Source organism: Chelonia mydas, chromosome 4, assembly GCF_015237465.2.
Source record: "Chelonia mydas isolate rCheMyd1 chromosome 4, rCheMyd1.pri.v2, whole genome shotgun sequence".
NCBI classification, from domain to species: domain Eukaryota; kingdom Metazoa; phylum Chordata; order Testudines; family Cheloniidae; genus Chelonia; species Chelonia mydas.
The window spans coordinates 95,805,198-95,818,924 of record NC_057852.1 but is presented as its reverse complement, the minus strand read 5'-3'; the positions used below and the strand labels follow the sequence as shown (position 1 = coordinate 95,818,924).

Sequence of the window (13,727 nt, the reverse complement as noted above, 5' to 3'; positions counted from 1 at the left end):
AATAACAAAACACTGAAAACTCTTAAAGGGGACACTCTTCACCTTAAAATTTGTGTGATGTTTGGTGGGTTGTTGTTTTTAAATAATTTTTTAAACTTTTTTTTATTACATTACTGTGGAAACTTAAAACTGAAATTATTTTTCAAATTTGTCTTCTATTTTGAAATATTGAGTGGATACTTTGTGAACTGTTGCTAATGCATATCCCAAGATATGAAAGTTGTTAAACTTGTTCAAGGGTTTGTTTAAAGAACAAAAATTAAAGCATGCAAGAGCCATTTTCTCTAATTGACAATTGTTCTCTTCCATTCCAGTGCCCAAGAAACTCTGTGTTAGTGTCCATTAGATCCAAAGAGCAATCTGGGGTAGATCATGATGCAGCACATACTATTAGATGCTGAACATTTACTTTAGAACAGTGTTGTAGATTAAAAAAACCACTGGATACCATAAATACACCAGAATTTTTGTAAATAAATGCTGAAATCCGTAATGCCTGTGGGTTGCTCAGTGTCAGCTGAAACCTTTTGCTTCAAATCTTCCAGAATTCAGACCAGAAGGAAGGCACAAGCGTTAACATTGAGGATAGTTAACCATTGGAACAAGTTACCAAGAAATGTGGTGGATTTTCAATCAGTTGAAGACTTTAAATCAGGACTAGATATCTTTCTAAAAGATATGCTATAGCTCCAGCAAAAGTTATGGGCTTGATGCAGAAATTACTGGGTGAAGACTTAAGGCCTCTGTTCTGGAGGTGGTCAGACTAGAATCCTAGAGGTCTCTTCTGGGCTTAATCTATGAATTGTAAATTTTCAAAGATCTCTGTTCTCCTTTAATACACCTAATATACTTCATCAACTGTAACTGTTCTTTAATGGCGACCTGCCTAAAATATTAACAGAAGTAAACTTAATAGTGATTTTAAAATTATAAATCACTGTAAGGACATCATACTTGGGTGACAAGCAGCCAAGAATGGCATAACTGGAAGTGAGATAAATTTGCATTTAAAATTGTATGTATTCTCATGGTCTCCTGCTTGTGCATTGGATTCTGAAAAGTTTATAGTAGAATCTCCTAGCTAGATATTACATATAAATAAGGAATGTGTACTTTTAACTGTTCTATAATCCACAAAGCACAGTATGGCAATTTGAAGAGAGAGAACTCTGGAAAGTACTAGGTGGAGTATTTAAAAAAATAAAGAAGTGGAGGGTACAGTCTGTTTCAGTTCTGGTTTAGGTCTGAAAAGATCTGTAGCAATAGCAAAATAATTAACTACTGAGATTAGAAAATAATTTGCAAAGTCTTTGGCCACCAGTGACTGATTAGAACTTTGTTTATATCTGCTTTTTTTGTTGCCAGAATAGCTATTTTTATTATATTAAATGTCAAAATTAAGTTAAATTACTCTGTTCTTAATAATGTTTATTTCCATTCTGTCCAGAAAATTAATAATTTTCCTATCAGAGTACCTTCCTCTTTTATTTCTCTCATTAAATGTCTTTATCCCAGAATCCCTGGCAGGAAGGAAGAATTTACATGTCTCCATTTAAATGGGGTAAACTCATGATTTCCCATGATTTCACGTAGGGCTAAATTGTCTTTCAGGGCATGCTCCATATGACTTTTAATTACACTTGATAATGCGTTTTTTGTTTTTATTTTTGTTTTTTTTTTTAGTTAAAGCAGTTCTTAAAAAGAGAGAATATGGACCAAAATACACGCAAAATAATTTCATCACTGGTGTCAGAGCAATAAATGAGTTCTGTCTTAAATCCAGGTACAGTAGTTTAAGTGAGTTAAAGTATAATTGTCAATATATTTTTGACTTGTTCGTATGTGTTTCAGAGGTGAAGAATGGCTTAGCAGCGTGGGTCACTAATCTTGACTGAAATGTCTAGGTGCCGCTCCAATATACACAATAAATTGTAGACTGGCTGAGCTCATGCTTCGTTTGAAAATGACTAAGCTTCAAGCTAATTGCAATCATGGTGGCTGATGGATTCAAACTCTTTCCTTCCCTTTTAAAGGGGCATTGTAATAGTTCAATATATATACTTTTAAAACAAAATGAACTTCATTTAAGTTCTTTCCAACAGCTCTATCCTTCCTGTTCTCTAGAGTGCTGACTCTGCATGCCAAGAAGTGCAAATCCCATTAGTCACTGAAGAGAAAATGCTATCTCTGGGACAGCCAGCTTTTCACAGGGGGCACAGGCAGCCTTGTAGCAGTAGTTAGTAACCATGCAAATCTCTAAAATATGAAACCCCACTTAGAAGCCATAAGAAACTTCATTTTAAACTTAAGGTATTTTAATATTATATCTGTTTACAAATGCTTATTATATGTTGCCAAATTAAGACTTAACTCTCACTATTATCCTGACTTAATCACATGTATCATTCTGGACTATGGTTATTGTTACTTAAATGTATATTTAACTCTCTTTAGTGTCTGTCATCCATTGCTGGCATCCATTTAAACAACACAATTCAAAGGTGTGATCTCATTTATAAAATCCTGTTTGACCTTTATTAAATAAGTTGCTTGCAGTGGTGGTGCTGGTGTTGCCGTGTTTGTCCCAGGATACAAAAGACAAAGGTAGGTGAGGTAATATCTTTTATTGGACCAACTTTTGCTGGTGGAAAGGACAAGGTTTTGAGCATTACAGTGCTCTTCCTCAGGTCTGGAGAAGGTACCCTGAGTGTCTTGAGACAAATACAAAGTGGGACATATTGTTAAGCAGAAGGGTTTCAGGCATAGAGATGACCCTTCTGCTTAACAGTATGTCCCACCTTGTCTTTAGCTCTGACCTCACCTACCTTGACTCACTCTCCATTAAATATGAAAGTTTGGTGACTTTTATAGCAGTTACAATCTTTAAATTCTATTTCTGCTCTGGGTCTGTCTTATCACCCTAGTATCTTAGACCAGCCAAAGGTCTTAATTAAGTGAAATCAGTTTATCATAATTTATTTTCTCTATAGGCAGATTAATTTGAAAATATGTGTTGGCTTTTACATAGGAAGTTCTGGACAGAAATAATAGGACCATAGGTTAGTTACTGTGATAAAATCAAATTAATTCCTATTTTATATATAAACATCTTCTATAATCTGAGCGTCTTGATTCAGATGCTGGAGGAAGTAACTAGGGGGACAGCCATTTTAAACTCGATTCTGACTAACCGGAAGGAATTGTGAATCTGAAGGTGGAAGGCAATTTGGGTGAAAGTGATCATGAAATAGAGTTCATGACTCTAAGGGAAGGAAGTGAGAGCAGCAGAATAAGGACAGTGGACTTTTAAAAAGCAGATTTTAACAAACTCGAGAACTAATAAGTAAGGTTCCACAGTGAGAAAATGTAAGGGGAATAAGCAGTTCAGAAAAGCTGGCAGTTTCTAGAAGAGACAATATTAAAGTCACAAAAGAAAACTATCCCAAAGTGAAGGAAAGATAGGAAGAATAGTAAGAGGCCAATTTGGTGGCATGAAAATCAAAAAGGAATATATAGAAAGTAGAATCATGGACCAATTCCTAACTGAGAGTACAAAAGTATAGCACAAGCATATAGATATCCGAGCAAAATCAGAAAGGCTAAGAAACAAAATGAGTTCTACTTAGCAAGGGGCACAGAAGGCATGAGGAGAGGTTCTATAAATACTTTAGGAGCAAGAAAAAGACAAAGGAAAGCATAGGTCTACTACTTAGTGAAGAAAGAGAGCTGCTAATTGACTACACTAAGAACGCTGTGGTGTTGAATGCCTATTTTGCTTCAGTCTTCTCTAAAAAAGTTAATTGTGACCAGAATCTTAACGTAGTTTATATTAACAAAAAGGGGAAGGAACACAAGCCAGAATAGGGAAAGAGCAGGGTAGTTAATATTTAGATAAGTTAGATATATTCAAGTTGTCATGAATATGTAATGTACCTCAGGGTACTTCAGGAACTACCTGAAGCAATCTCAGCACTGTTAGCAATTATCTTTGAGAACTCATGGAGGATGTGAGAGGTCCCAGAGGACTGGAGAAGGGAAAATGTAGTACCTACCATTAAAAAGGGGAAAAAAGAGGACCTGGGGAATTATAGACCAGTCAGCCTAACTTTGTTCCAGTAACTTTCCAGGTATCAAATGATTAAATAATCAGTTTTTATAAGCACCTAGAGGAGAATAGGTTGATAAGTAGCTCCAAATTTAGAAGCAAAGGAAGATTCCCAGTGTTATATTGTCGCAGAAATAAAGAGGCTGCCATTTGCAGATGCAGTCAGCCTCTTTCAAGTTTCAGTGCCACATGTCTGGAGCATGAAAATATGCTGAATGCAATCAGTATAGCCAACCCTGCTCATCACTACATGTATGTCATGGACACTCAGCCTAAGCTCAATGCAATGGCAAACAGAGCAGCAGGTAAAGGGTATGAAATGAAGGCAACTATGCTAACATTAGATTCCAGTTTGTTGGAATTGAAAACATTCATGTAATGAGATTCAGCCTGCAGAAACTTTTAGAAGTCAGCAGTACAAAAGCTTTGTCAACAGTTTCTTGTCTGGTTTGGAGAACTCTGGCTGGCTGTCATATCAAAGCTGTGTTGGATGCTGTTACCTTCTTAGCCAAAGCAATAGCAGTTGAAGATGCAACTGTGCTAGTTCATTGCTCTGATGGCTGGGACAGGACTTCCCAAGTTTGTTCCCTTGGCTCTCTCTCTTTGGATTTATAGTATAGAACAATATAGGGCTTCATGGTTTTAATAGAGAAGGACTGGCTCTCTTTTGGACGCAAATTTTCTGACAGATGTGATCAATTGATAATGACCCAAAGGAAATCTCTCCAGTGTTCACTCAGTTTTTAGAAGGTGTGTGGCATCTCACAGAGCAGTTTCCACAAGACTTTGAATACAATGAAGCTTTTCTCCTTTAGATCCATGAACACGTCCATTCATGCCAGTTTGGAAACTTCTTTGGAAACTGCCAAAAAGAGCAAGAAGAACTAAAATTGAAAGAGAAAACATATTCCTTATGGATGAACAAAAGAAGTATCTAAATCCTCTATACAATCCAGATTTTTCCCAGAAACGTGCCCTCTTGGAGCCTAACATTGTCCTTCAATTTTAAGTTGTGGAGAAATATGTACCATCAGTCTGACCGAACTATGCACCTCAGGCAATCTGTATTTAATTTCATCATGACCATGAGTGAACAAAATAAACAACTCGAGAAAGACTTTAGCTTCCAGTCCTTTAAAATGAAACAGAATCAGGCAATCAGAAGAATTCCTCACTTAAGGAACCATTGCAGTCTGTCCATCCAGCTTCCCCAGCACTCAAATATTCTCCATGCTTTAGAAGGAGCAACCTGTTGGTATCTATGAATGACTCCATTCGAACCATAGAGGGCAGCAATATAGCAGACAATTGCTACAGTGAATAGAAAGTAGTAGCCAATATGGATATGTCAAGAACAAATCATGCCAGACCAACCTAATTTCCTTCTTTGATAGGGGTACTGGCCTAGTGGATAGCAGTAGCTGTGATATATCTTGATTTTTAGTAATGCTTTTGACATTGTCCCACATGACATTCTCATAAGCAAACTGAATTACTATAAAGTGCATAACTGGTTGAAAAGTCATACTCAAAGAGCAGTTATCAATAGTTTGCTGTCAAACTGTGAGGATGTATCTATTGCGGGTCCTGCAGGGCTCTGTCTTGGGTCTGGTACTATTCAGTATTTTTGTTCATGACTTGGATAATGGAGTGGACAGTATGCTTATAATATTTATGGAAGACACCAAGCAAGTTGCAAGCACATTGGTGGACAGGAGATTAGAATTCAAAAGGACCTTGACAAATTGGAGAATTGGTCTGAAATTAAAAAGACAAAATTAAATAAAGATAAATGCAAAATACTACACTTTGGAAGGAAAAATCAAATGCAAAATGGGGAATAACTGGCTATGTTACCGGTTCTTTCAACCCAAAGCTCTTGGTAACTTTTACTCCGTGTGAGGTGGTGTCAGGAAATAGATCAGGGGAGACACGGCTATCGTACTGATAGATGGCTGGCACAAACAGGACAGCACAAGAGTGCTTTCACTTAAAGCTAAACTTTATTTAGTCTCAAGCACTTACATCCACAACAGGTTAGTAAAACACCCCAACCCTTGATAATTACCAAAGCTGAGTTTGGCTCTTGAGTAACACAGCAGCAGGCTTCCGGTGGCCAAATCTTCCGTCTGCTGTTGGTGACTGCAAGATGTATCCAGAGGGAGAGTCCAAAAAGAGTCCAACTACCTCAAACTTTCCCCCTTATTAATACATTAAGGGACATGTCATTCTGTTACTAAAGAAAACTGGTTAAGTAAGCAGTTTCAATAGTCAAGCAAGAGGTTCCTTCTGATTATCGATTAACCAGGTGTGGGTTTTTCCAGAGTTTGCAGCGTTGAGGCCCCAACAGACATTCCTGGGGCACATCCCGCTCTTTGAAAATGCATGTATCAGCCACTTCAACACAATTCTTATCAGGAAGGATGCGGGGTCAAGCTGCGCTTTCTGTTGCACCGAGAGACTCCCCTCCCCTCCTGCCTTGGTCAAACCTAAGCCTGCTGACTTGGCTAATTTACAGCTTGCTGAGTTTGTTGCTTTTAGCAATAAGCCATAGTGGTTTCAGGCACTTTACTGGTTTGCCAAAGTCTCCCCGTACAGCTAGGCAGTAGTATTGCAGAAAAAGAATTGGGAGGTTATAGTGGATCACAAATAGTATATGATCCAGTAGTGTGATGCAATTACAAAAAAGGCAAATATCATTCTGGGATGTATTCGCAGGAATATCATATGTAAGGCACAGGAGGTAATTTGTTCTGATCTTCTTTGCTTTAGTGAGGCCTCAGCTGGAGTATTGTCCAGTTTTGGGTGTCACATTTTAAGAAAGATGTGGACAAATTGGAGAGAGCCCAGAGGAGAACAACAAAAATGATAAAATGTTTAGAAAATCTGACCATGTTTCGTTTTGACAAAGGAAAATGGAGGGGGCACCTGATAAGTGTTCAGATATGTGAAGGAATGTTATAATGAGGATGGTGATCAGTTGTTCTCCATGTCCACTGAAAGTAGGACAAGTAGTAATGGGTTTAATCTGTAGCAAGGGAGATTTAGGTTAGCCATTAGGAAAAATTTTCTAACTAGAAGGGTAGTTAAGTACTGGACTAGATTAGCAAGGGAGGTTGTGGAATCTCTATCATTGGAGGCTTTTAATAACAGGTTATCTGTCAGGGATGGTCTAGAGACTTGGTTTTGCCTCAGTATGGAGGAATGGACTTATATGATCTCTTGAGGTTCTTTCCAGCTCTACATTTCTATGATTCTATAAAGTGTATTACAGTTAAAAAAAAACAAACAAAAAAAAACAACAAAAAAGCCCCCCCAAACTGTTAGCCAAACATAGCAAATACCTGCTCAGCAACAGTTTTTACATAGCTTTAGACCTGTGTTACTGAAAGAGGCAGAAATGACCTGGGTATTGGGCGTAATCCTTTAGGCTCTCTTAAAGTGCCACATGACCTCTAATTTTCATGTAGGTAGCTGCCAGAGAGGGAATTAGAGGGAGTATGGGTTAATTTATCCAAAGAATTTCTTCCTTTCAGTTGCTAAGGTGTAACATTCCCATGTTGTTAATATGGGCCCACAGTTTGGATTTTGAGCCCATGCAAATCACATTATGATCTTCAAGAGCAATTTAAAGAACACTTTATACTGATTGTATTGCCACTGGATTGTGTTTAAGTAGAAACCCTCAGCTTCCTGTCAGTTTCTTTAAACTTGCCAAGTTAGGGAAAAAATTAGGGTAGATTTTTAAACATAATCCTTTTAAATATAATCCTTTTAAGGATCAGTACGTTTGATCTTTATATTGACTCTTTTATGTATAGTATGAACATGTTTTTTGTTGCAATAAACTGTTTGTTTCCATCCTCCAACAGTGATCTAGAACAGCTGAGGAAAATCAGACGACGAAGTCCCCATGATGACACTGAGGCTTTCACTGTATTTTTGAGATCAGATGTAGAGGCAAAGTAAGCTAACTTTTTTAAAAGGAAATTATTTGGTAATTTAACTTTGGTTATGTGAGAGAATGGTATAAGATATAATTTTAAAAGCTTAGCTTTATAATGAAAAGGGCATAATATTTTTCCTTCTCTAAATGCATTTAAATGTTCCCATTGTCGTCGTAACTCGGGACAGGATGCAAAATTGAAGGGTCACATTGTATATATCCAAATTGAAATCTAACTCTCCCCCTACACTGTCTTATCATGTGAGATTAATCTGGATGGATGTCTTCCAGAAGAAATATTGATAAGCCATTATGCTACTCTGGTATTAATGAAGGCTTGGGATATGTAGTCAAAAACTTATAAAAACAAAATGCTTTGAATGTCAACATATAGTGTGTGGAAATCAAAAGGATTTCCAAATTATTTGTACTTTTGTGCAGATCTCTAGAAGTTTGGGGAAGCCCGGAGGCTCTTGCTAAAGAGAGAAAACGGCGTAAAGAAGCAGAGATAGAATACAGAGAAAGTAAGTGTTGGATTTTCAGATGTCTACAAAATGCTTTATCAATCACTGTTAACTTCAACTTCATACTTCCTTGTGGGAGAGTAACACATCATTCACTTCACCCTTGTATGAGTGTCTAACATACATATGTTTTTGTGGTATAGTGTGACCGTGAGAAATGTGTGTATTGTTAATGTACACAGAGGAGGTGTAAGTGATGTGTTTAAATGAGTTAATCTTAACTGAACATATCCTTGCTTTTGTGGATTAATTTGTAGCTATTGTTAAACAACCTGAATGGTTTTTGAGCAAAGTTTTTTTTTTTTTTTTTTTCTTTGTGAGAATTTACAAAAATACCAAAACCAGTTCAAGCCTTGCCTTTTATTTGTTTTATGCTATTTGGACTACTGATTCATGGTACCTTATCTTTTGTAACTTTAGTCTAATGCTTTTAAAAGTATGTATTCTGATGATCCACTCTTTCCTTTAAAACAGAATTGTAGATTTTATTCATAATGTTACAACAAAACTCAATCAATTCAATATTTACAATAGATTCCATTTTTCTCTTGTTGGAAGCACTGGCCTATTAAAATAGCAGAAGCAATATTCGTTGAGGTGGTTGTTTCAAGTACGCAATTTTAAAATTAGAGGTCTGTTGTAGTTCATAGAAATAAGTTTACCATTGAAAAAGCTGGCCTGATCCTGCAAACACATAGCACCTTTGTAACTTAATACATGTGTAGTCCCAATGGAAGGGAGGGGTACATGTCTGCAACTGTTTGTAAAGATTGTAAGAAATGAAACTGTTTTTAAGGATTTGAGCCAAATATTGCAAAGTTGGAGCCTGAAAGCTTAACAACTCGCAAAACTTTCCAGATCTTAATGTGAAAGCAAGACTGTAAAAACTGAATAAAATCTCAGTGGTACCATGCTGTTATACGAGTGTACATTTACTGTATTAGAGTATTGTCCTTTTGAAGTAGGAATTGCCTATCAGGCTGACCAGTATTGTCTCATTATTTCCTTGTATTCCCGTCTGCACCAGTCTCTTCTCTCTTGTCTTATACGTGGATCGTAAACTCTTTGGGATAGGGACCCTCTTTTTGCTCCTTTTGTGTGCTTAGTGAAATGGGGTTCTGATCCATGACTAGGGCTCCTAGGTGCCATGGTAGTACAAATAATATTTGTGACAGAGCAGCAGTGTAGGAAAAAGGGTTCTGAAGTTGAGGGTGCTGAAGAAATAATCTGGGGTGAGATCCTCACATACGTTCTGGTCCCTTTACTTCAGGTAAAAGGGACAGAGCTGCATAGAGGGTCTCTAGAAGCCCAGATCTGGCTAGGGGACAAATCCTTCAGCACAGCAACTGTGGAAGACAGCTGTAAGGCTACCTTCCAAGGACCCTCTTGCAAGCTCTGGCATATGAGATGTGTCAGTAGTCAGGAGAGGTATGTCGGGGCAGAGTCATAGCACAAAGAGCTGTGGAGATTGTGGGGCAGCACTGGGGCAGACTGTTATTTATACAGATCCACCCCAGGGCTCTCTGTGTTATGCCAGGGGCTGTGGAATATCCCAGAACTGGGAGGCTGCAAAGCTGGTTTAGAGCCACCATAGTTCCCTTCTCCCTGGCCTGTAGATCGTGTGGCACCTCTTAGAGATGACATACAGACTCTCGCCCCTAAACTTAAATTATTTTTCAAGATGTGATGAGTCAACTAAGACACCTGTCAGCTTTTTGGTAAAGATGATAATTTTCAGTTTCAATTCCACTGCTAAGAAACAGATCCTTTAAGAAATCTAAATTTGACCAGATCTGCCTGTTTAATATAAATGCATTTGTATGCAGTAGCAAACTTGCCTGAGTTGTGTAAAGAAAAAAAATCTTGAAATCCTGAAGTTATTTTCAACTTCTAAGTGCTGCGTGTAACTAGTTGTCTTATTGCAGATCTATTTAGAAACCAAAAGCTATTAAAGGAGTACAAAGATTTTCTTGGGGATACTAAGGTAAGATATCATTTAAATTCCTTTGGTAAAATCACCATTAAGGTGTATGTGTGGTTGCTTAGAGCATATTTCTGAGAAAAAGAATGTGAGAAGAAAAGTATAGGTGGCCTTACAAGATTTTGGTGAAAGTTGTAAATGGTCTGTAATGTATCTGTTTTATATCATTCTGATTGTAATAGAATCTTAAACTTTTAAAATACTACTTAAATGGATTCTGATATAATCATAGTATGGCCCATTTGTAAGAGCTGGTTTGTGGATCTCCTCCTCTGCCAGTCCCATTGTGATTCCACCCCAGACCTGTGACAATTTGCTGAATGTGTACAATGCACAAAGTTAATTATATAAAATCATATTAGTTGATTTTTTCCATTTCATTTTCCCTCCATCTGTTTGAACAAATCTCCTCAGCCTGTTTTGGCTTTCTTTCTTCCCTCTCCCTAAGCAACCTAGTTCAGAGAGCTTCTAACTCCAGTCCTGCTGAGTGATACCTGACACTTCTTTCTGATGGACTCTGGTTCCTCTCCTCACTCTATTTATAGTTGCAGTGGCCCCTCATGGAGGCTGCTATGCTTGCTTAACCTCCTTTACAGCTATTTCTACACTGTCTATTGAGCTGAAAAGGGAGTTGTCAGTATCATGTGAATAACCAAGAGCTCCACAGACCACAGTTTGAGAGCTTCTGCACTAAAACTAGGTATCTTAGTTATGCATGAGACCAAACTGTAAATCTAGTGAGCTGTCCATGATAAATTACGGGATTATGCAGAGCTATACCTCAGCTGTTACAGGAATTCTAGTACTACATGATAGGTGTATGTGGTGTACACTAGACTACTGTTAGTCCCTTCATAAAACCAGGATTTAGCTATATTACTACTTCATTGTTTCAGTTTAGCAATTTATTTTAGCATTCTCTCATTTCTGTACATAGCCACGCTCCAGCGCAGGCGCTATGTTGCTCAAAGGACCAGGAAAGGTGGTGATGGTTGCTATTTGCATGTAAGTTTGAAAAAGTAAATGTTTTGTAAATGCAAGAGTAAAAAATTGTATATCCTAGAAATGGAAATAGTCTGTATATTTGAGTTACAGGTCCTAGTGTTCTCTGCAATTCTGCAGCTATAAAATTTGCTGAAGAGCCCCGATTGCTGCAGCAATGTGACCCAGAAAACAACCTTTATTTAACAGAAATCATGGGCAGATTTTTTTTTTAAATGGGGGTCTAAAATTAGGCTCCACGTCCATATTTAGGCATTTCGTTAAATAAATGGCATGGCTTTCCAAAGTGCTGAGACTCCAGCAGCTCTCATTGAAGCCACTGATAACGTAATAATAAAGCAAACCTGAAAAGCAGCTAAAACATTAATTTCACTCCTCTTTCTCTGTAAAATAATAAAACAAACTACAGCAATTAGGTTTCATTAAGATTTAATTACCTTTAGGAGATGCTACATTACAGCTTTAATATTCTGTGGAGCATTATAAATGTAAAAAAAAAAAACTCTTATCAAAGTAAGTGCAGTATTTGTTTTTAAAAACATTACTTTCCAATGTACATAATCTGTAATGGATCATCCTGTTGATAGTAAGAATTTAGCAAAATTCTTCTCTCTCCAGAGAGAGAGTGAGTTTAGTCTGTAGACTCAAATCTTAGTTGAAATTAATAGATTTATTTGTATGTCTTGACAAACAGAAGTTAGGCTCCTTTTAGGAGTACATTCATCTATATTTAGAGATTAGAGAGACTTGTTCCATCTTTGATCAAAGAAAGGCTAGACTTTCGAACCTGGTCAGCTAGACAATTAATGATTAAAACAGCAACCAAAATTCTTGAAGGTGAATGGCATAGGCAAACACTTTTTATAGCTCGTGCTCGTTCCTGCTCTTGTATGATGTATAAAGAGAGCTTCATGTATTTTTAAACAAGTTTATTTTTGTTTTGTTTGTGAACTTGAAAAATGTCAAAGGGTTAACTTTTCTACTTTTGCTGGAGAGTTTCCTTAAGGACCCCATCAGTAGAAGGGGAGGTGTGTTAAATTTTTCACAAAGATGATTTCTTCTTCAAGTATTTGTCAGGAGTTTGAGTTAAGTGAAACAAACAGAAACCCTACCTTTAAATAAACCTGACTGAAAACTATCACTAGTTTTCCACAGAGTTTACCCACAAGATAAGGAAGTGAAGACTGAATATTTCTAACCAAAAAAAAAAAAGAAGACAACCACGCTGAAGAATAAAACTTTTTAGATGAGCACAGTGGATCTTTTAAACAGATTCACTTCATTTTTCTAAAAAGTGTGACTCTTTCCTCAGATCCAGTGGAAGGTAATACATGAGCAAAATAGCAGGAACTATTAAGAAAATAGTAATTTATAACCCCAAGAGAAAAAGCTCCAATTTATAGGAAGTATCCCTGAATTTGTTTATAGCTCCTTCTGCTTTTTGTTCAGGAAAAAAAGGATCAGGAAAGTAACTTCACTGAAAATAGCCCTTCTCTATCATTCAAGAGATTCTATTATTAATTAATCTGAGCCTCGAGTTTGCTCTGTTAAATAAATGTACAATAACCACCACTGTGTGTGTATGGGGGGAAAGAGTGGCCTATATTATGCGCCCTTCCTTTTTCTTTCCTGCATCAGGAAATCATGTACAAATCTTGCCCTTCCTCCTTGGAATTGGGCACAGCCACAATCATGGCACTCATGACCTCAAGGGAACCCTTCTGCAGATTAGGGGTCTGCAGTGGGGTGGAAGGGATGGATACCTGCCAGGCGGGGGCAGTTGTTAGGACGACATGCATCCTCCCTTCTCCAGCCCTGCAGAGAATCCCTGAGAAGATAATTGAGTAACAGGCTCTTATCTCTTATTTGGCGCTCTTTCCGGGTGTTATGAGAGCTGCAGTGGCTAGTGGGAGAGCCTGGTAGTTTGTCAGGGACTTGGGTGGTGGGGTGCCAGGAACCAGAATCAATGCAGAGGCACAGGGCTTCCATGTAATGGGCCCTGTCCTCCTACATGTCCTCAGCATGGATCTCTGAGACTCAGCAACACAGTAATTCCCCACTTAACTTCCTCTTGCTTAACGTTGTTTTGATCTTACGTCCCTGCTCAGTTACTGAACATGCTCCATTTAAAGTTGTGCAATGCTTCGCTATAACGTTGTTTGGCTGCCT

At 37.6% G+C, this 13,727-nt stretch overlaps 1 protein-coding gene and 1 pseudogene across 2 annotated transcripts in view; both read left to right on the top strand.

The window, feature by feature from the left end:
- The window catches only part of SLC30A9 (solute carrier family 30 member 9), a 70,718-nt gene that overhangs the window by 16,827 nt on the left and 40,164 nt on the right, over nt 1-13,727 (top strand). For both annotated transcript variants that reach the window (XR_006290128.1, XM_037897868.2), the window contains exons 4-8: nt 1,684-1,783; nt 7,978-8,070; nt 8,493-8,575; nt 10,501-10,559; nt 11,494-11,561. Coding sequence is in view for 1 of the 2 variants with exons in the window: in XM_037897868.2 (XP_037753796.1) it covers nt 1,684-1,783; nt 7,978-8,070; nt 8,493-8,575; nt 10,501-10,559; nt 11,494-11,561 (403 nt within the window). In the remaining variant the exon portion in view is untranslated. The remainder of the gene's footprint in view (nt 1-1,683; nt 1,784-7,977; nt 8,071-8,492; nt 8,576-10,500; nt 10,560-11,493; nt 11,562-13,727) is intronic.
- Nucleotides 2,264-5,948, top strand: LOC119566129 (annotated as a pseudogene).